This window comes from Apteryx rowi, unplaced genomic scaffold (genome assembly GCF_003343035.1).
Source record: "Apteryx rowi isolate R43461 unplaced genomic scaffold, aptRow1 scaffold_14, whole genome shotgun sequence".
Taxonomy (NCBI): Eukaryota; Metazoa; Chordata; class Aves; order Apterygiformes; family Apterygidae; genus Apteryx; species Apteryx rowi.
This window is the reverse complement of record NW_020447641.1, coordinates 2,181,961-2,204,506: the sequence shown is the minus strand read 5'-3', so window position 1 is coordinate 2,204,506 and position 22,546 is coordinate 2,181,961. Positions and strand designations below refer to the sequence as shown.

The 22,546-nt window shown below is 39.2% G+C and overlaps 2 protein-coding genes across 10 annotated transcripts in view; one reads left to right on the top strand and one right to left on the bottom strand.

Annotated features, from left to right (window-relative positions):
- The window catches only part of FNBP1L (formin binding protein 1 like), a 63,896-nt gene extending 61,445 nt beyond the window's left edge, over positions 1-2,451 (top strand). The window contains exon 15 of the mRNA XM_026057501.1: positions 234-2,451. Within this exon, the coding sequence (XP_025913286.1) occupies positions 234-241 (8 nt within the window). The 3' untranslated portion in view covers positions 242-2,451. The remainder of the gene's footprint in view (positions 1-233) is intronic.
- BCAR3 (BCAR3, NSP family adaptor protein) overlaps positions 1-22,546 on the bottom strand; it is a 121,994-nt gene that overhangs the window by 286 nt on the left and 99,162 nt on the right. For 7 of the 9 annotated variants that reach the window (XM_026057489.1, XM_026057490.1, XM_026057491.1 and 4 more), the window contains 9 exons: positions 18,752-18,880; positions 17,155-17,597; positions 15,943-16,043; positions 13,445-14,085; positions 10,207-10,322; positions 9,164-9,335; positions 5,745-5,856; positions 4,559-4,771; positions 3,560-3,726 (listed from right to left, as the gene is read on the bottom strand). In XM_026057489.1, coding sequence (XP_025913274.1) covers positions 3,560-3,726; positions 4,559-4,771; positions 5,745-5,856; positions 9,164-9,335; positions 10,207-10,322; positions 13,445-14,085; positions 15,943-16,043; positions 17,155-17,597; positions 18,752-18,880 — 2,094 coding nt within the window. The remainder of the gene's footprint in view (positions 1-3,559; positions 3,727-4,558; positions 4,772-5,744; positions 5,857-9,163; positions 9,336-10,206; positions 10,323-13,444; positions 14,086-15,942; positions 16,044-17,154; positions 17,598-18,751; positions 18,881-22,546) is intronic. The other 2 variants (XM_026057498.1, XM_026057497.1) reach the window with 2 other exon arrangements.

Genomic DNA, 22,546 nt, shown 5'->3' with positions numbered 1-22,546 from the left:
CAGTAACTCCCTCACTATTAAAGTTTGAAAACTACATTGCACTACTTGATTACCAGGAAAAAAAATAGCTAATCTAAAAGCTGTGTCTGGTATTCCTATTAAGAATGTTTGTGAAATTAAGTACAAGGCTAATGTGTAGCCACTGGGAATGGCCTGTTAGAACTGAGCACGCTTCTCTGTTTTCTGAAGGCCTTCAGTAACTTTGTTCTTTTCTTTCTCCTCTTGGACTGCAGGTTCCTGAAGCGGGTTTCTGAGAAAATGGGCGAGATCTTGAAGGAGGTTACATGCAGCTGCTTTTGGGGGGGGGAGGGAGGGTATTAGCCTGGGAGGCCCAGTAAGCAAGGGGAAAAGCTAGTTGCATGAATGCATGCAGACATACGTTTAGTCACTAACATTCTTAGCATTTCCATACATAGTTAAGGATGTATTACAAATTCTTAAATTTCTGCAGCAAAATAGAGCTCCATTACCAGAGTAAAGAGGCAACTGCTACTAAAATTGCTTATTCTTACTGTCCTTAGTTTTCAAAGAAAGAGGCACAAACTATATTTTAGATTGTGCTACATTTTGGTTATCTATCTCAATTATGCTCTTTTCCAACTGATCGTAATTGGCAGTCATTTAGAACCATGTCAGTTGTCAGTCTGCCTGTGCCACCTCCATGCTCGCCCTTAACCCCCTCCTGCATGCCTAGGACAGTCAGGCATGTCTGCATAACATTTTATTGTCATCATTGCTTCTCTTATTTTGTAACAAACCATTCTGTTTAAGTATCTTCAGCACTAGAGTCTCATCCCAGTATCCATGTATGCTGCTATAACTTTTCCACTGCAACCACCATTACATTCCAGTTTTTGACATAACTGATATAAGATCATAATGTATTTATGTTGGTTTGGGGAAATAAATAATACATCTCAGCTCTAGCCTACAATGCAGTCAGAGAAACTCCCAGAACTGTGGTCCATCTTCAGCACTTCAGTAACCTAATGTGAGCACTGAAAACCTGGAACACCACCAGAGAGATTCACCACTGCAAGCTAATGACTGTTTTCAAAGTCAACCACTTGCCATTCAAATGCTGCCTTAAACTAGAGTGCCTAAATCTGTTGATTGCCAACACTACCACTTACAGTATCCCACAAAGGGCTTTGTGTCTCAGCTCTTTCCACAGTGCTGCAGCTGCTGAGGTAGCCATGGTAGGTGTTTTCTAGAGCTCTACTTTACAGGATACATGGTGCATCATGAATTTTATACATTGAGACATGTATCTCTTCATTTGACTTTAATATTTTTAGAAATATTTTTATGGAAACTTTGTCTCTTAGTTTTTGACTATGAAGTTCCAGTTTTAATTACTGCAGTGCTAGTTTGTTTCCAGGTGATGCTTCATTGTATGGACCAGTTGAAATTTGAGTGATACTTCGTAATGATCTATGTGCACTTTTACTTGTAAACAATTGAAATTTGGATATGTTTATACATGTAAATATAGTTGTCTGCAGTGCCCCTATTGCTTATGTTGTCTTGCTTCCCATTTGTGGTTCTATTAATAAATACATCATATCTGATTTATTAGGGTAATAAGAATTAGACTAGAGAGGTTGGGGGGAGGGATACTTGTATCAATCAAAGCTTGTCAGCCCAGCCACCTGCTGTGTGGGGGAAGAAATAAATAATAATCAATCAAAACATCCTGTTTGGGGGTCTGAAGCAATATTTGGATGCAGCAGTGCTGGATTCTTTTTCATTTCAGTGTTATTAGAAATTGTACTACCAGTAAAACTGAATTTGAGTGACTTGTGTAGCGGTTTATTCCTTTTCTTATGTATACCACTATTACACAGCTTGACCTAGTGTATTACAGTTGGGGGCTATTAAACTCTAAAATTTAGATTTTTGGATATTGTATACAGGGTTATTTATATAATAATGTGACATTACTCAATACTGACAAAACTACATGTGTAGTTTTTTTGGGGTTTTTTAATCTAGTGCTTTTTTATTTTAAAATTAGAGAAGAGGAGGAAATGTGATCTGTGTATTTTCTGCTAAAGGGCCTGTGGTTTGCCTGGCTTAACAGCCTTGCAGGTTAGTAATAACTCTTCCTGGTAAAGGACTAAATGTTCTTTTCATGCTACTGTTTGTTTGTTTTTCTAAAACCAGGATTTGCTTCCTTTGGAGGCAGGTTCCTTTCATGAGGGATAGTGCAACTTGTATGAGGGTTATTAAACATAGGAAAAAAATGATTTGTACTTGCACAGCTAGTTATAAATCACTTATTCTAAAATTCTGAACGTGAGTTGTCTTAAAGAATCTTCCATTTTTCCAGTAATTTTTAATCTTTTTTTGTGCACATGTTGATTTCTTAAATGTTAAATGCTTTGTTTAAAAATAGTGTTCTCTGTTGAGAATATTTTCATGGAATAAAGAAATCTTTTCATGGTCTAATTTAGCTTCCCCATTTGTGTTCTGTTAAGAGTGACAGGGAGACTTACACCTATGATCGTAGCTCGTGGAACAGATGCTACCATTTTGGTGTTGGTTGGTTTTGTTGTTAGCCTACCCTCCTTGAATATTTTTCAAATGTAACCTCTCACTTCAGAACTAGACTTACTGACAAAGAGCAAATTCAGCTCTAATCACAGTTGCCTAAATATTTACATGCTCATACACTGCTTCTGTATGCAACTTTTCATGGCAAATTCCACTCTTTTTTTCTTTATATAGGAAATCAGTGTGCATGATGTTGATGAAAAATGCTAATAACTTTTATGCTTTGGCTTCATCCAAGAAAAAAAAAAGTATGTAGCGCTTATCAAAGTGATTCACCTCAGTAACTGAAGTGAGTTCCATATATACATACGCCCACATTTACTCATATCTGGAAGTGTTTTAATTATCAGAACTGTTTGTTCTTGCAATGTCATCATTCATTCCTGGCAGCATAGCTATTGTGCAGGCTCCAGCAAAGACGAAGCTCTAGTGTACAGATGTTGTCTTAACAAAATCAATTGTCCCAACATACCTAAAACTAATTTTTTACTGTCATAGGTCCAGTGAAATGGGACCTTCAGTTGTGGTCACAGATAAAGGATCATTTCTGCAACCACAGTCTGCAAGTTATTTTGCATAAAGATATATTTTAATTCACAATTCTATGTACAATGTTTTATATTCATTTAAGGAATATTATACAACTGCAATGTCACATACTTAATCTATACCTTTATTTACACTATTTGCTTCATTTTAATATCATTAAGATGCCCAACTCCCCCTACCCTAAATATTACTAAAACATTACAAGTCTGTAAGACTGTCTTACAGGAATAATCTTAGTCATTCAAAGGATCATAAAATGACTTGGAGACACAGTAAATAAATAATTTGTTTAGTAATCAGTAGTTTTAAAACAAGTGTGCATTGTGCAGTTAAAGTTCTAAACATCTTGTGAAATGCTAGAGGTTTGTGCAGTATCAAATTGCCTAAAGAAAAGCTACGGTTATTTCAAATTTAACATTTGGTTTGCAGAGTCTTAGATATTTAATTGTTCCACCTGCTTCACTGGAGGAGGTTCCAGTTTTCGGGAAAGTGCAGTTAAAATCTGGCTGAATTTTTCGTATCTTTCATTCTGATTAACTTGTGCTCCTTTGCTGCCCCAGAGCAATCTCATTTGAAATTCCGTCTTGAAGATCTCACTCATCTCTTCATCTGGCTGGAAACCTAATAAGCAAAAGAATCCCACAGTATCACCATTAAGCAGTTCTTTTACTTAGAGGAAAAAGCTTTTAAAATGTATTCTTTCCAAACAACATTAGCTTTAATATGCTAGGTTCATTTTGCACAATGGTTTAAAAACCTAGAAAAGCAGTGAAAATCCTTTCAATATGTTGTGTTCTTAGCAGCACTTAGATGGCTCCAGGGAACCTTAGGACAGGCTATCCTTTGCTTAATTCTAATTTAATTGTTTTGCATCATCATTACAGCCTGACATTAAATATCATCACTGATGTATACGTGCAGCCTGCAGAAATACTTAATTTTTTCTTCACTGGCAACTTTTTCATTGCAAGTTTAAAATATAAGGTCAGGTGGTTAACCTGTTATTTGCTTTTTGACTACAAATGGTTAAGATCTCAGTGTTGCATCTTGCCCTACAGTAAAGAATCTTACTATGGTAAATAGTTTTATTTGCAAAGTCAGATTTTAAATTGTACAGAAGGCTGTAAGTTATCCCCAGTCCTTACTGTACTTTTAATTCAGTTGCTAAAAAGACAATGCAGGATATTAAGTCAAGACTTAATAGGTGTGTCAAACTGCTTACTGGAAAACTAACTGTGATGAATAATCTGCTGTCTCTCTTTAAACAATACTGCTGTTGCCCCCAGAGTGAGTTTCCTGCAAGACATTTGCTGCTATTTCAGTTCATATGAAAGAGGAGAAGAACTTCTTGCTAACTTCTAACTTTTAGTGTCCCTTAAGTAAAAACCTTTCCTCAAATACAACCCACATATTCTGGCAATACACAGAAGTTTCTCCTGCTAGTGCTCCCTACCTTCCAGCATCTGATCTGCAGTCACCCTGTACATTTCCGCATTCTGTGCTATCTGCCGAGCGGTGGCCAAGTGCTTGAGCATTATTTCACAGCTTTGGTCAGTGCTTTCCCACAGGTCCATCCCTTCAAAAATGACAGCTTGTCGCTCCATCAAGGTAACGAGAGGCATCAGCAGTGGCACTGTTATATTGTTCTGTGGAGCACCAATGGTCTCTGGGATAGAGAGCAGCAAACCAACCATACTGTCAGAAATTCTAAAACCTGCTAATTTAAGAAGGTATTGTAACTAACTGCAGCATTCTCTTTCCAAGTCAGAAACTAATATTTGTCTTCCATCTTTCAAATTAGCATCTCACCTCAGTCATACCAACCCTACCAGTTTCCAGCAAGTTTGGGGGTGGTTGCAGCGGTGATGGGGCAGCCAAGATAAATGACAGTGTTGCAAACTGTATTTGCTACAGGAAAAGGCTCTGCTGAAATACTAGATAGTGGTATAGCAATAAAAAGCACCAAGAGTTAGGCTTTTAAACACATTTAAAATCTGTGTCATTGCCTTCAAAGCAACCTCCAACAATTTCTGTGGAGCTAAAAGTTTTCCTTCTCTCCCCTTTCCCTGAGTCAGAGAAGCATTCAGCTCTGTTATCTCCCCTCAGATCCCATTTGGAGAATACAGCTGCAAAGAATGATACAAGAGCAGCAGGAATTACTTGACTGGGTCATGCAAATGCAGGCAGCAGGGACACTTTATGTGATCAGAGGAATTACTGACCCATTCTTTGTATTTCAACATTTGTCCTCTGTTCCAATAGGCAAAGCAAAACCTGCCAGAAGTCACTTTCCTCCACCCTTTATAGGGAGAGGGAGATTTTTGTCCACTGGCTGTCTTTGAGGTGAGACGATGCAGAGTGGTTCCTGTCAGTCCCTGCTCCTCCAAGTTCTCCACAAAGAGGGAGGGAGGGTTGAACAGACAAAGAATGTTATATTCTGCATGGGTGCATGATGTTTCGCTGGCAGATGTTTCCTTCTATTCCCTTGTGTTAAACTGCATTACAGAAGTTCATGTAGTCACTTTTAACATATGATACACAGCTCTCAAAATAGCAGCTGCCTCCTCTCCCTACACAGACTCCTCAAGAGTTATAAGGGAGAGTTGTAAGGATAGACAGAAACCAGTGTCATTACTCACCTTGTCCTTCATGCAAAGCTTTGCTAAATGGCTTCAGCTGTTTTTCATACATAATGGCAGTCTGGGTGTAATGATGTCTTAGAGAAGTCCAGGTTTGTTCTAACCTAGTGACCTGTTCAAACAAAATAGAGGGATACCCGTTTTGACTCCATAGCAATTCACATGGAAAACACACTGCTACTGGCAAAATTTGAGTCAGTCTAAATTATTCAGTAGTACACTGCCTTTAGGTAAGATGTAACTACTACAAAGGCTTGAGTCCAACATTAGATTCAAAATTTTTTAAATAATACCACCTTTCTACCAGTGGTATCTTACAACACAATGTTCTGTTCCCAAGATATGATCCCTTGCAGTACAGGACCACTCCCAACCCAAGAAAAGAATTGGCTCACTCAAAAGCGTGCAGAATTTCCTCCTGCCAACTAACTGGTGCAGCACTCAGTTTGCATTATGGAAAACTTCGTCAAGCCCTTCAGAGCAAACCTGAAAGCATGGTTCCACCCCAGTGAACATGCAAGAAAAGACCAACAAATTAATTGGTAAGTCTCATCATTATCAATCCAGTAAAACAGATTCTCTCTGCATACCTAGGTGCTGTAGAATAAAAAACCCTCAAATTTCTAAGTATTTTTAGTTCAAAAGTTAAAGTATACTGTGAGGGAATTTTCATGCCTGACTGGAAAATTAACTACTTTTATTCAACTAATGTCTACTAATAAAATCTATATGGATGTGTCGGAAATCATCTAGTTGGCCCTTCCTTTGGCAGGAGGAGGAATCATCCCTGTATCAAGCCTGATAGCCATCATAGCTATCAAACCATTTGTGTACTTTTTCTAAAGGTCTCCAGAGATGAAGACTCCCACAGCTGCCTAGATAATCCAAGCAATTTATACCAGGGCTTCCCCTCCTGAAGTTTTTCCTGACACAAAACCTGAAGCTTCTTGTTTGCAATTTAAGCTTGCTAATTCTGATCCTACTCACTAGCGATACGCAGAACATTCTTTTGTAACTAGCTTCCATATTCTTGAAGGCTACTTCCTCAAACTTTCCATTTTTTTAAGCTAAATAATCTAATTTGCTCAATCTCTTTTCATTTTGCCCATTTTCTAGATTCCCAATCACTTTGCGCTCAATGTCTTTGGTTAGTCCACATTTGACCTGTATCCAAAACTGGGCACTGTATTCAAATTCAGATCTCTTCATTGCTGGGTAGAGTAAAAGGATTCTTTTGCATGTGTAAAGGCAAGACCCCTGTTTAAATATCCACCGTTGGAGCAGTGGGGTTGCTATTTTTATATCTTTTCTGCTACCACCTATCATTTAGTAACTTATTATCTCTGATCCAGATTTAAGCAGATACATGCATAATTTGTCCAATCTAGGTCATTTTAATGAAAACATTCAACAGTCTTGGATGCAGAGATCTCTAATTTGATACATTCTTCCATTTAGATAGCTACGATCAACTTACTTTTCTGGGGGTCATAAGTGGTTAGAAAAATGTAAGTAAGTTTCAGCCAGATCATTTTTTCCCTTGTTTATGGAAACGCTGTATCTTGATTTCAGTAAGTTACGTTCTCAGATGACATCGCTGTTTCCTTCAGAAGGTTAGTTGCAGAACAGAGTTAAAGCAACTTGAAGAATTTGATCTCCATAAATACACTGTAGCTACTACACATTTCCAGGGCTTTACAAATAGTTCGGTACAGAACTTCTTTGGAAACTGAAGTTAGGCTGACTGCTCTTCTCTGCCTCAGAGCCCCCTTCTAATAGTTTCCCATTTCCTTTCTCAAGTCCCTGTATCTCATCTAATCCTGATGCACTCACAAAAGTAATTTGCAACAGTTGAAAGACTGTCAGCTCATCCTAAAATGCTGAAGTTTCCAGATGATGTGCGAAAACATCCACTTTCTATTCTTTTCTGATTCTAAGCTGAGAATCCTTCATACCATGTTAGTCATCCACACAGTTGAACTTTTTACTGAAAATTGATGTTTAAAAAAAAAATAAAAAAATCACAGCCAAACCTTTGATTTCCTCACTGGCATTTGCTGACAACTTTCTCTTAGACAGCAAAGACAATGTTTTCCTAAGTCTTACTCAGTAGAGTAGTTACAAGCTGATTTCTTATTAAATTGGTGCCTCTTTAGCAGCATCTATTTCATGCCATGAACTTTAGATTTTATCCCTCTACGTATTTAATATTTTAACACCCCCCTCCCTCCCCAAATCCTTAAGAATTTGAAGAAGTTTCTATTTCCTGTACTATTCCAACTTGGTTTAGAGGTTAGGGAAGAGCTCATGATTTAGCCAAGTTTGTCTCTTACTGCACTTTCTAGCCTTCCTCCAACTGAAAGAGTTTGCACTTAGGCCTTCACAGATTTGTTTCTCTGAGGAACTACCAAATCTTCTTGCTCTCTTAGGACTGAGATTTTAAACCTGTCAGATCCAAATACTGAAGTCAGACTTCTAGAAGTTCACTGTTTTTATTTTTGTTTTCTCTTGCTCCTGTCATTTCAAGATAATTTTCATCTAGTCTGCCTCTTACTGTTTGGAATCAAACCTAGAAAAGCCTTTCCTTCTCCTACTTCATTAAAAAAGAAGTCATACTATATTCTAAGAACTTGTCAGACTCGGCGCTCTGCTGTAATTTCCCTACATTCCCCAGCAGATGTCTACTTGATTACCATTACCCATCCCCACCAACAGGCATGTGTGGAAGAATCTGCCAGTTACATTAGAGGGCATCAAAGTAGGAAGGTCACTATAGAACTCATGGTCTTTTTTTCCTTTTATTGCTACCCGTAGACTTTCAGCAGGTTTAACTTCCTCTACACTTTCAGTCTCAAAACTCATGCATCCTTCCTGCACTTCTCCTTCCCACTAGAAATAACTACTCTTTCACAGTTTTGTTTTTTTTTTTTTTGTATTTTAGGATTGTTCAGTATTATTTCTCCTTAACAAAATGGTAGTTTGAAAGATTATCTGAACACAGCAGGAAAGTTCACAAACATTCCAGCAACATGCAAAAATGACATGCATCAAGACACCACATTGTCTGCAACTGTAAATACAGTTGCTTCCTGATACATTCCTTTTTTCTCATAGGATTAAGCCATTTCTTTTGCACCATTAACTTGCATTTCATATAATGAAGTCCTGTTTCAGAAAACAACAATTTTCCAGTATATTTGGCATCAACAAGAATTAGCCTGCTCTCATAGTTAGATGTGTTGTTAAGTTCACAGTGACTGAAAATAATCCTGATTGTCCTGTCTGTGGGGAAGTGAACTTTCTGTTGTGACTATCTCTTTAGTCTTGAGACAGTTACGTAAGGACCAGAATTAGTTTCAATAAAGCAAACCTATCAAACAACTCTAGGTTTTGGAACATAAAGAGAAAACAGTTTTTACCTGTGGCATTTCTAGTGCCTTCATAATGGCAGAAAACGCATACAAATCTCCCAGTGAGTCCTTCAGCTCCACTGCTACTTGGATGATCCTGTTTAATGTTGCAGCTCTATCCTCTAGATTTCCTGTGCAACCCAGGATATCCACAGCTATTCCTATTGCCATGGTATTGTGCCTAGAAGGGAGATAATTTATACTATTGGTTACCAATTATCAAAATGATAATACATTATGCTGTACATGTATTCAGAGAAGATCAGTTTGAAGGTATATTTCAGTATCTTGATTGTGCTCAGCAAACTGGATCACTGTTAACATCTTTGTATCAGGAGCAGTAATGCCAATATATGGAATATAGATATGTTGGTTTTGAGTTTATGGGCTAATAAATTTTAATCGATATTATTAATAGATACTACTACAGTGCAGCCAGACCTTCTGTGACACTTCATCTCAGGGAGGTATTACCTGGTCGATGCCCTGTAAGCATGGTAGAACAGTAGCTGCCGAGTCCACTTGGCAGCGAGCGTATGGAGCGTGACTGCCTTAACCAACCAAACCTGACAGTTAAGAGTTGCTTTTCTATTTTACTCCATACTGGAAGAGATCAGGAGCACATTAGCCGTCAGTTGCTATATGTTAGAGGGAGGTCTGTAGTACCTTATGACATGCTAGCTCACTGGCTTGAGCCGCTAAAGCTCTGAACCCAAAATTATGCTCATGGCATGAATGACTGAACACTCCTACTGGAAAACAGCTCAGAAAGGAGAACTGACAATGTTTGGCAGCTTTAGGACCCTGCTTTCAGTACCATTATGCTCTCCCTATGTTTCCCTGTATTACATTCATGGAGTTCTCCTACAATCTTCAGGAATTTCCCTATGCAAATAGAAATGATACTTTATATATCACTGAGTTATCTTCTGTACACATGAATTCAGAAAAGCGTGCAGGAGAGCAGTCTTTGATGCTTTCATGTAGAACACAGAAGTGCTGTGATCTTCTGGCCATCTGCCCTAGAAATGCAGAGTAACAGGAACATTTACCTTTCAATCAGGTCAAGGCGCAGCTGATGTCCATAAGGCAACGTAATCAGTTCAAGACCAGAGTTCACTCCCATGACCCTCCTCATCTCTTCAGAAACTTCTAGTATCCTGGCCACCTGCCAAGTGCAAAAACTTGTGCATGAGTTTTGAAACTGACTTGTTTCAAAAAAACCACTAGCCCCACAGAAGTGCTCCAGGTTAGTGGAGAGCATATACATGCACAGTGCCTGACAGGATACAGTCATTTAAGAATAGCTTCATTAGCTTATGCCCATTCAGTACCTTACACAAAAGGATCAATAAAATATTTTTTGCAGAATGATTCAGATCTCCGAAAACATGAAAGTCATAACCAAAATGCTATCTTACATATGGACATCAGTCATTATAGGGGCTTTATCAAACTTATGTCCTGTATTTCCAGAAGGAGATGCATATACACAAAGCTGGAAATCTGAGTGCTCCCTCAGCCTGATGCTTGTCAAGATAGCAATGCTCTTTGGCCCTAAGCAAGTACAGATTTGTTTCACCTTCATCATTTCTAAAAAGAGGACATTGCTCAAAATGTTTCAGATTATGCCACATAGTTCTGATGAGGATTAATTAATAAAAGGACTTCAAAGAGAACACTCAAAGTCAATATGTAAAAACAGACATCCTCAGCAATTGGTCCTTGCTTTTTAAACATACAGTATTAGCTACTGGTTATACCAATCACTATTATCTGTGCTAACCACAAGCAAAACCACATTTATCTGATAATGTGAGATTATGTGCTGGTTTAAAACCTGTATGTTGATACACTTACAAACCAATCTGCCTGCTATTTCTGATACATCCGTCAGCAGGCTTCCTTGGTTATGAAAAGATGAAAGCAATCTGGGCCAAACAAGAAGTCTAATGGTTCAAAACCTAGCACTGTAGAGAAACCTGTTTCACTTCCAGATAAGCAGGAGTGATGTGAAGCCCCTGGAGATGCACTGATCACTCCTCCTTCTTCACGAAGATCCCTCTCAGGCATGCAAGACATTCGCTCCTTCATGTAATAATGGGTGTTTCACAAAAGAAAGTTTCTAGAGGACTTAGAAGCTTCACTGTTTAAAAGGAAGACTGAGATACTGATGCAACAAGAAGACCCAAGAACTTCAGCCTTATCACAGATCTCAGTACAGCACATCTACTCTGGCCCAGTTCACATGCCAATGTGCTTGTATCACGCAGTTCTTATCAGTGCAATAGTATGCAACAAGTTTCCAACAAATGACAGCTCTCAGCTCTTCTAGATGAAGATAAAATACAGATATTTCTCTACTTGTCCCAGCTAGTTACTGTTCCTGCTCCAAAATCCAAACCCCTCAATCTTTAAAACACTCCAGCGCCTCTTAATTGTAGCAGCCCCCACATTTCCAGCAGGTCAGCTTCCTGGACCCTACTCTGAAGCTTACAGGATTTAAAATAAAGGGACAGTCACTGGAGCAGGACTTCAAACGCAGGGCTCCCCCTTCACAGGTGAGCCTCTTAGAGAGCTGCCCTCACACCTTCAATTAATATATTCTTCCCCTTCACAAAATGGAAATGTCAACAAGAGAAACTGAGTACCCCTTAGCCACAAAATTCTCAAAGCATGATGCTCAGAGCATCTAATCTTCAACTGATGGTGCAGGTGAAGAGTATAGTACTCCACAGTTCACAGCATTTGCTGAAAAGACTGAAGGAGAATCAAGTTTTAAAAGGTCAAATTGAAAGTGCAGGCATGAGAACTACCCACATTTTTTGCTACAACTCATGTCATACTCCCCCAAATATATAGATTATGCTTCATTTATTTTAACAAGCTAATTAAATACTATCTATCTATATAAACCCTGACTACTTCACTAAGGCATGCATAGCCTATGCCTTCAGTCAACATACCCCTTAGCAATACATTAAAAGACATTCTGGTTACTGTTACTAGGTTGAAGGAGGAAAATGTGCATTTTCAAAATAAAATGCTAGAGAATGCCACTACTATTCTTAGAGTCATAGTGAAGAAGCCACAGTCTGTCACTTTTGGAAAGAGCAAGCAGAAGTGGAGCTGCTGAGCACTTGTTCTGAGTCACCATATCTGCACGAAGGCTCACTCAGCAGCAGGCAATGCTGCTCCTGAGGAGGGAAGCAGTGTTTGCTAACCTGCTATCAGCAGGAACCCAGCAGCCAGCGTTCACACACACACTCATCCCACTTCAACAGTTCTGATGAACTGTTCCCCTCCCAGAGCTATGGTGTAAATCAGTACAGCAGCATTAGGAAAATGCTGCAGTCCGGTTTCTGCTGGAGCACCACCACTCCCACTTTATCTGGTCTGCAATGCAGTTCCCCAGTGAGTAGCTGGATGTGTCACTTCCCAAGCTGCTCTTAAAAAAAAAAAAAAAACAACTAAACACACAAGGTTTGGCCCGCGGGGCTGCTTTGTGGCAGGTACAGCACTCGGGCATCCCAGCATAGATTTAACTGCAGTTGCATGTTTCTTTTATTACACAAAATCACCACCTCATAAGAGAGACTTTTCTCCTGCCTTTCCATATTTCTGTTCCAATAGCTGATCGACCAAGCTCTGCCAGTTGAACAAAGTCTACATTGCGAAAAATACTTCTTTGTGTTTTTACAGCTTTCTAAACAACTCCACTGGCAATACAGTCCTCTCGTAGGAGAGGACTGCAGAAGTCCTGATAACTGTTTTCCCACACTGCTCATCCCATCGTAAGACAAGATTAGAAGAGCTGTTAGTTTTGGAAGCTTACACGTATTAAGCGCCATTCAAACTCTTACATTATGCCCAACAGTATGGCAACTAGGTGCTGTCTACTGTTTGCCTGTGCAACCTGACTAGCTATTTTCTGTCGCCAATAGTTACTTCCACTATGGGTTTCAACACAGATACCTCTTCCTCCTATGGAGAAGAAAGGCTGAATCACAGCTATACAGCAACTGACAGGAGATCTAAAGTCAAGGCTGGTGGGAGAGACCTTTAGTCCAAAGTGTTTGTCAGCATTCTTCTTCTTCAAATTAAAAAAAAAATTAATCCCACCCCTGCAAGCAAGTCAGTGTATTTATTACACTAGCTGCAAATCTAATCATTAATCTTTTCAAATCAGTTCTTAAAAAAGTCTAAACCCACACAATGCAAACATTGCAACAACATGCAAAAAAAGTATTTCTTTTTACAATTACTTGCTTTTACAATTAATCTTTTTACCTTGCAGTCCATTCTAACAATATGTTGGGCAATAATCTTTGGATTGTTGTTGGTAAATAGCTCCTTAACCTTTTTTAACATTGATGTTTCCAATGGCTTGTTTTCAGGAGGAAGTAGTTTGGATTCAAAATCATTCGGTTTAAAACTAGACACTGTCTCAAGAACAGGTGCAAAAAATGGGCTGTCTTCTTCAGCCATCTCAGTTGAAGCTTCTAAGGGATCTGCAGAGCTCATAATAGGATCGTCCTCCAGGATCAAGTAGCTTGTTTCAGAGTTCCTGAATGAGTGTGTTCCCCTCTCCTTTAGTGTCAGATGTTCCACATAGCTGTTCTTCCGACATAAGGGTTGTTTTGTTGCTGCAGGATCTCTGGCAGGGCTTAGTTCACAATAGTGTCCTTCTGAACTGTGTGAGGCTGAAGGAGACTCTGGGGGCTTCAGCGAGGGCGCTTTGCTGGGCTTAGGTGGAGGCTTTGGACAGAGCTGACTGTCTGACCCTCTAAGAGCTTCCCCTATGTGTGATTCAGAGGCGACTTTCTGAACAACTGTGGGGCTCAGGGAAGGTTCACTGCCTGTTCTAAATGCAGGAGAGCTTGGACAGGAGTTTGCATCTGCTTCAGGTAGTTGAGAAGGATGTCTTGAACCTGTGGAGGAAAACAGAAAGAAAAAAAAATCATTTTCACAATATGATAATTTAGAAGGTAAAAACATATATAATTCCTGATGCCTAACTCAGGGCTCATTTTCTTAACAATATTTCCCAAGGGAAATATTACCAGATCATGTCAATTATTCACCATCAAAAATGTATTTGAAATAAATATTTTCAGGAATGAGCTAGCCAGAAAATTCCATTCACTTACTGATCCTCCCAAAGTCCCAAATACACAGAACAGCTGCACTATAATGTTATCCTGTGGTAACACTGACAATAACTCTAGTCCCTGCTGCATACATAGCTGTAATGTCAGAGCTGGATAGTCTCCATGGCTTGCAATAAGAGGTTTCTTTGTAACCTGATCTACCCTACAAAAACAGAAACTTCCAGCTGCACCACATAAGAGATGAGTCATTTCTGAGAATGATAAGTTTGAGATGAAAGAAAAGCTTCCCAAAAGTCAAGCCTGAACATGTAGTGAGGTATGGAAAGAATGAATTTTAGGGATGCTAATCTTGTTTTGCTAAATAGTAGCCGATTCAAAGAGCTGGGTAAAAACATCCACATACTTTCTGTGTTAAGTATTTATGCCTCATCCTGTACTTATTGCACATGCAAACCTATCGACATCAACTACAGGACTGAACTGTATATCAGACATTCCCAGATCAGAGTTCTCAGGGCACTTGCTCGTATTCACAGCAAGTCGGCCAGTTGTATCACATGGGCTTGGCTGCTTGTTTCCAGCTGGCTCTCAATTCACACAGCAGATAACAAAATTAGCAGATCACAGCCTGTCTCCAGTGATACAGTCTTATGACACCAGAACCTGTTCTGAGGATCCCAGCACAAAACACACAGCAGTATTTTTCAGGTTAGCTGTTACAGCAGCAAAAGAAATGTTTTTGCAGCCATGGTTTGGAATAAGATAATTGATTCAATTACAGATAGACAGAATTTGTTTTATGAATGCCTCTGTCCATTCCACTGCTAAATATAGGAGTGCACCTTTTCTATCAAGATACAGCCTCATTATATAAATATTTAACATCTTTTTATCTCAAAAAGTCTTTCTACAATGGGCGTTATAAATTTTAGCAGCTGTAGTATCATTGCAAGTTTCCTTACAAAGTATGTTGGTATGGAAACAATGTGCCTCTGAGAAAGAAAAAGCCAAAATCAATAGCTGAACAAGTGCTGGTACACCTTGTATCACTTGCATAAAAGCAATGACAGTGACGGTGGTGCTCTGGAAAACAGCAAGAATCACACGGTAACAAGGGTGTTGAAGGGAAAGAAGCAAGGGCAAAAATAAAAAAAGGGGAAAAAAAAAAGAGAGCGAAGGAGGAACAGAATAGAATATGAAGCCATGGCACTACTTTTGTGTTGATGGATAACACCACAGTACCACATCTGCATACTTTACATGAGAAAATGCAGTTAACAAGATTTCCATGAAGTTCACCTCTTCTACCCAAGAGACTTCTGTTAGAACAACAGGAGAGAAACAAGTCAGTTCTTATAAGCCACAAGTGAGGAAAGGCAACATTGTCAGAAAGGATATTAATTCATGCCAATTGTGGGTATCATTTTTGTGGTGTGGAAGCCTGCTGAGTTGTGTGCTAAGATACCGAACTGGCTGGTGCATTGTAAATAAAGAACCTGTTCCAATGATTATAGTTGAAGTGCAATGCTTATACTAATTCAGCTTACACTGGCTGTTAAACAGCAGCCGTATGCACAGTACTCAAAACACTCAACAGTCTAACTTTGGTCTGAAGCGTAACAGATAATCGGGACACACACAGCTTCTAAATCTTAGAAGTTTAATTACAAAACATACCTATTGGCAGATAGCTCTCCGACTGGTGCGCTTTTAGGGGGAATCTTTTCTCCAGGACATGATTCAAACTAGCTGGCTGGCTACCACTTTTTTCTTTGTTTCTAGGGTAGACAAAAAGAAAAAAAATCACTCAAATCCAACAACTCTTAACATACATACTTATTCACCAGAACATATCATAATCAGGGCAAGGATCATTAGCACTGCAGTTTGGCAGCTTATAAGATTAAAAGCTACTTCCTGCTGGTATGGCAGCAATGAAAGGGGATTTCATGTGTGTGAACCTCCAGCATTCATCAGGATGTTTCTCTGAATGCTGAGACTTTTTAATAGAACATTTGATCTGGGCACTGAAGAGAAATTAGGATCCATTATCTTAATCAAGGAGCCAGGTTTACTAGAATACCTTATTCTTTATCCAGTGCTTGGTGTTTTTATTGCAGAAATGAAATATGGGAAGAAAGACTTCTCAGGAGCAGCAGCAGCAAGATTTCATTTTAATCCTTCAGTATATATTAGGATTGTAATTATTTGCTAAGCCAATGAAGAACAAATTGCACCACAGTTATGCTTCCGGAGTCTTAAATTTGCTCTCACTCTGGATTTCGACTGAATTATCCCTTTACCCTCCCTGGTTTCCATCAACCAGCAAATGGAGAAGGAGAGCCAAAGGCAACACCATCTTTAAGCAACTAATCCCTACAAAACTGCATATGGGCATCTTGTTTTTTCAAAGATATTTTCAGAATCTGATTATTTCACTCATTTACCAGACTGCTAGCATTTTGTGCTTCGCTAGGCTAATAACATATTTAAATGGCATTCAGGAAGCATTATTTTGTCGCTGTTGTAATGCAATAGCAGGGCTAAGTGCCTTCCTGTAAACTTGACGCATGCTCTGGATCACGTGATGAGTGAAGACTATGTGCAGCCTTGCCACTCCCATCATGGCTTCACCCATCCCATCTATTTTAACTCCTTAATGTAGTTTAAGTCTTCTAAAATCAAATCCAGCAACCACAAAGTAGTTAGCATGTTCTCAACAACCTCAAGAAGTTTCAAAATCAGGCCATAAGAAATTCTTTGCTAAAAATTAGCACACCTGAAGCCTAATCCTTCCACATAAAATCAGCATGAAAACTCACATCACCTTTAACAGGAGCAGACAGTGTTACCCGATTTCCCTTTAGAAGGACAGCAAAATTAAAGTACCTCAAAAGATTTCCTCTGGGTAAGCTCTGCTCCTGGGATTGCATGCTGGATATGCCAAGACTCAGCCTTTTTGCAGTCTCCGTTTTTCCTTCAGGGATACTTGGTTCTTTTTGTCGGACTGGAGATACACCATACTTTTCTTCTAGACATCTGAGAGGCACAGTCCTGTTGATAGGCTGAAAAATAATTGCTCCACTCTGCTTTGATATTGGTGTGCGATTCCCAACATAGTATCTAACTAAGCCAGGGATGCTGTCAAAACTTTCAAGTTCAAACTGATACTGAACACGGCAGTAGGCTTCATTGAGTCTTAGAACTGTTCTGTTGATTTTAAAATGCTGAGAGATATTTTTCCACTGACAGGTAAGAACAAAGTTCCCAGGACTGGAGAGAGAATCCCTAATCAGAAAATCTCCATCTCTCTGAACCAGGCTTTCTGCCACCTTTTTAGGGAAAAAAAACAATATGAAAAATACTTTCAGGATCAGAAAGCAAGTAGTTAACCCCCTAGCAATAAAATACTCTTAAACATAGGACTTTATTTGGCTGCTCTGGGAGCACAGGCAAAGCCAGAAAATAAAGAGTAAAGAATAGAGGTGGTAGAAGAATGATCTCTCCAGTTGTAAAACTGAGAGGTCACCCCGCAGCAGAGGTCGGGGGGGATTCTTGGACAATGCCCAGCAGCCAGAAGCATTTTGTGGTTACATTTCTTTTAATTTCTTAACAGAAAATAAGGCATAAAGGGAAGCAGCGACTCAGGATTCTAGAGTTTAAAGCTTTTGAACATATATTTACACAAAAGTTTAGAAGCCATGACCACAGGCAGCCAAAAATCATCCTTTCATTATGACTTCAAGTGACAGAGGCTTAATGTTTTTATTCTTAGTGAATACTGCATATTACCAGGAATAGTCTGAAAACGTCTTTTCTTCTGTTTTGAGTTAGTCCTTTCCATAAGATAAACTACATATCCAAAAGTAAGTTCTAAGCGCAGTGCCTGCGGACACCGTGCCTTCTCTCCGTATTTACATGAATGGCAGCAGGCAGGGCCACAGCTACGGGGAGAGCTGGGTGCATACACGTAGGAGAGAGGCCTGCAGGGGGAGCTCCAGATGCTTTCGGTACAGAAGATTCAATATAACGAGTTTAAAAAATATTTTTAACTATCGTTGTAAGGATCAAAACGAAGTTATTACATAGGTTTTGTGCTTTTTTCTCTCCCAAATTCCAAGCTCCAGAAAATAAATAGTACATTTTAACTTCAGTTAAGTATACTGAATCAAATGAATGCCAGTGTTTCTGAACAATATATGGAGATATTATTCTCATACAAAGTTTAAATTTCACTTGTATCTTTATTCAGTGCACAAAAATCCTTTAATATTTATATTTTCCACCAACATCTGCCCTGAATTTTTTCTCAGTCTTATTTTACACCTAGCCGTGATAAATAACATGGTTTTTACGCTAGTAAGAGTTATGTTTCTATTAAATTAATGCAAACATCAGAGATCAACGTGCAATATTTCAGTGCAATCCTATCCATCCATAAAAGCTTGAAACACTGTTGGCAATGCAAAGACCAGGAAGCACGTACCTGCCGAGGAATACGTCCATGGTACCAGGCATGGCTACGCAAGTCTTCACTACTCAGCTGCAGTTCTTCTTCTAACTCCTTCTTCAGTTTTTCTGGGCTGTTGTCCATAAGTTGCCTCTCTTTAGAAAACTGCAATAAAAGATTAAAAGCTTAAACTGTGCCAAGTTTAGTGATTAACATTTTACCTGGGTTATAACTTCCATCACATGATGTGTACTAGCCACTGGAATGCAGGTGCTGCTTTTATCAGGCTGGCTTGGCCTCGATCTCTAGGCTGTATTTGCAAAATCCAACATTTAGTGAGATAAGGTGTTCTTGTTATATGCTGCACAGAATACAGCAAAGTGTTATGCCTGTACACCAAGGTAATAAAGATGCACCTGCAGAATCACTTCTCTTACTCCCTTTTCCCAATAAGAATTCTAATTATAGCAAAAACAACGGAGCTGGATCCAAACACCCTGCTTGAATAGTCTTCCTGATCTTTAAATTGACATTTTAGATTAATATTTCTTTTTTTTTTTTCCTTTGGCCCAACCAAATAAAAACATTCAAACGCAGAAAGACAAGCTAAACTGGACATGTTCAAATATTTCTGTTGCACTGAAAAAAAAAGTTTACTAACGTAAATTTTCTTCCTTAAAGGGCTTGCTTCTAATGCACATTAAATCTGCATCTCCAACATCTTCTCATCTTAAGGGGAAAAAGAAAAAGGTCTTGTTGCCCCTTAGTACACAAAGCATGAGAACTACTTGGAGATAACCCCATCACCACTATACATCCAATATAAGATATTCTGGAAGATTTCTTCCATCTTTCTCTATTCTTGCAGAAGAGCTCCCACACTAGACTACTCCCATCAGGGCTCATTAGCCCTTCTTGTGGATGCAATATTGATAACAAAGTAAGGTGCAGTATCTTCTCTAGAGACATGCCCCAGACTCAAGCAGTCGGTGGAGGGAAGTTCCTTGGACTTCCTAACGTTCTCCCAAGGGCCTGGGACTTCAGCCTATCTTTAATGCTGTTGAAGAGCTTCAAAAGCCTATGACACAACAGAAACAGGCTCATGGCAGGCAACATGTTGCTACATTGATCAAAGAAACAGAGTACAATCCCTCTTAAAAGAGAAGGAAGAAAAAAAAAAAAAGAAAGAAAAACAGAGAAAGTAACATAGGTCACCAGTTGGGAAGTAGACTAATATGCAGTTAACATTTTTCCCTATAGCATTATGCATCTTTTTCTTAGTTCTCTGGCTATGAGCCAAAGCTCCCAGGATCCCTTCACTGACACTCTGATGCAAATATGCAGTGCATGCAGCATTTCAAAGAGAACTGGGAATGCTGCTGCCTGCCCACCAATCCTATTCCTTCCATCAAGACTGCTCTCTAGAGTTTTCTTCTTCATATTGAATACTCACAGCACCTAACTGCAAGAACAGGTGGCACACATTTAGCGCCACCTTCAACAATCCTCTCTGCAATTTTGAGTAGACTGAATTACAACAGATTACTAGAGAGCAAATTTTTGGTGGAATAATGCCAGAAGAGGCATCCTGCTGCCAAGACTATTTAAACATGCTGGGAGCCCAGACAAATTCTGAGATAAATTCTCTTCTTGTCTGCCTCTCTCAGAAAAAACTGTGACTTCTTTTAGACAGACATAAGTGAGTGTAGTAGTTTATACAGAAAGGCAGCAGATAAAAAACACCTGGTAAAGGATCACTTTTCACCTCAATTTGGCTTCTGTGAACCATATTAGGGTGGTGGTTATCCATACAAACATGGTTCAAAACAGACAATCATTTTCAACATGGAGTAAATTCTCTGCCCTCTTGTAAAGTCAAAGACTTTGATCAATTCCTCTCAAACCTCTTGAGAAAAGTCTGCGTGGGAATGAACCATGCCACAAAAAAGACTTTCATTGCAAGTGCTCCTTTCATAATAACATGCACAACATGAAGAGATGAAGGTACTAGGTGCAGGAAGAGTCATACAAGAGGCTATGGTGAGGACTCGAAAGTCCAAAAGCATATCAAAGTATCAAAGCATAGTAAAGTCAAAAATCTCCCTCCATTCCAAGCCTCTGTGTCCTATCAGACCGGCATAACTGAAGGACTAGTGGCACATGCCCGCCACCTTTGATTTCCCAACTCAAATGGCTGGATATTCATTTACAGTTCACTGGCACAGACTCCAGACTAAAGAGTTAGCCATTTCACTGCCACACCTCACAGAATTACAACACGTGTGATAGCGTTTGCACAGGCTGAGGAGGTGAAAGCAGAGTGAAGAGCACACAAATCGAGAGCAGAATTTTCAAGAGTATCTGAGCCGCCACATTTCCACTGAGCGCATATGCAAGTGCTTGGAAAACTTTTAAAGTCCRCTCTCCAGTCTAAACAGCAGCACTCAGTTGTAACAGTATACAAATCTTTTGCATGCATAGCTATGCCTTTGGATTTTCTGAAAAGAATTACTACTTTTATGTAAACTGTATCTATTACAAGATAAAAATTTGAAAGACATTTCTGACTGCAATATTGAGGTACTAAAAAACTAAAACTTGTCCTGTAGTGAATTGTTACCATCACTCCAAGACCAGCTGTAACCTAGTGGGAGGCAAAGCTATTGTATAATGGAATATCACTTGGTGAAATACGTGGGATCAGTAAGACCAAAGCAAAAAAATGCAACGACTATGTGCTTAGGAGAGCTAGATCCTCAGCCAACAGAGAAAGCTACAGGTCTTTGCATATGAATGATTTTCATCCACTGTACTGACATAAATTATCTTAAAAACACAGGCTGGATAACATATTGGAGAGATTCTGATCAAGTTAGAGACTCACGAGAAATGTCAAATACAGCAGAGAAGCCTAGAATTACTTCTGGTGGTTAAACAGATTTCTCACTACTCTAGAGTGAACGTAATGAGACACACATTGCACTCGAATTGCTTCTAGCAACATCACAAGGAAAACATTTAAGGAATCCAAACCAACTAAATCATTAACATTCATGATTAGTGGTTTGTTAAAAATCCATTCCACCATGGTTAACCACACTGACCAATACCCTGACTGCCAGAGGTCAGACATCTCCTGTGCCGAAGCAAACATGCTGAAATAACCCTTCTGTGACTCGGAACTCAGTGGAAGAACTCCTGCAGCTGGTGCATATCCCAAAATAGGTAAGGGGGAACTGCCTAGGTAAGTAGTTGCTGCAAATCTGTCTTCCTGGACAGCTTTTTGTTGGCTGAGACTGGTTTCTTATATGTGCATTAAAGGAGGAAGTCTGACCAATATACTGTCTGGAATGATAAAGGTCCTTCTATTCTAAACCCTATATCCAAGGCCTGTGATTCTGCAATAATCTCTTCATGCACTGAACTTTACATCTTGCAATTAAGGGATCAAAATCAGTCCAGGCACAGATTACACAAGCATGTTAGTGTGCAAATGAGGAAGAGTGTAAGCCTTGGATGGCATAATTAGCTATGTCAACGGACTTGTGTTTTAAAAGAAAAGGTGATTATTCCACTCAAGGTGGTGCAGATACTTCAGCCTCATTTCCCAATAAATTGCTGCAGCAATAAGTTAATGTACAGGAGTGGAATGCTGTAAATTTGCACTAATTTATTCGCAACAAGCCTTCATTTTGTAGTATGTCTTCAGTTTATGTCCTTGTCTAAGGCACTTTGTTGGCTCTTACCAAATGATGGTAAGAAAACCAAATCTACATTTCCTGCTAGATAGTGAAATAGATAGCAAGAAGAAATTAAAGGATAACAAAAATC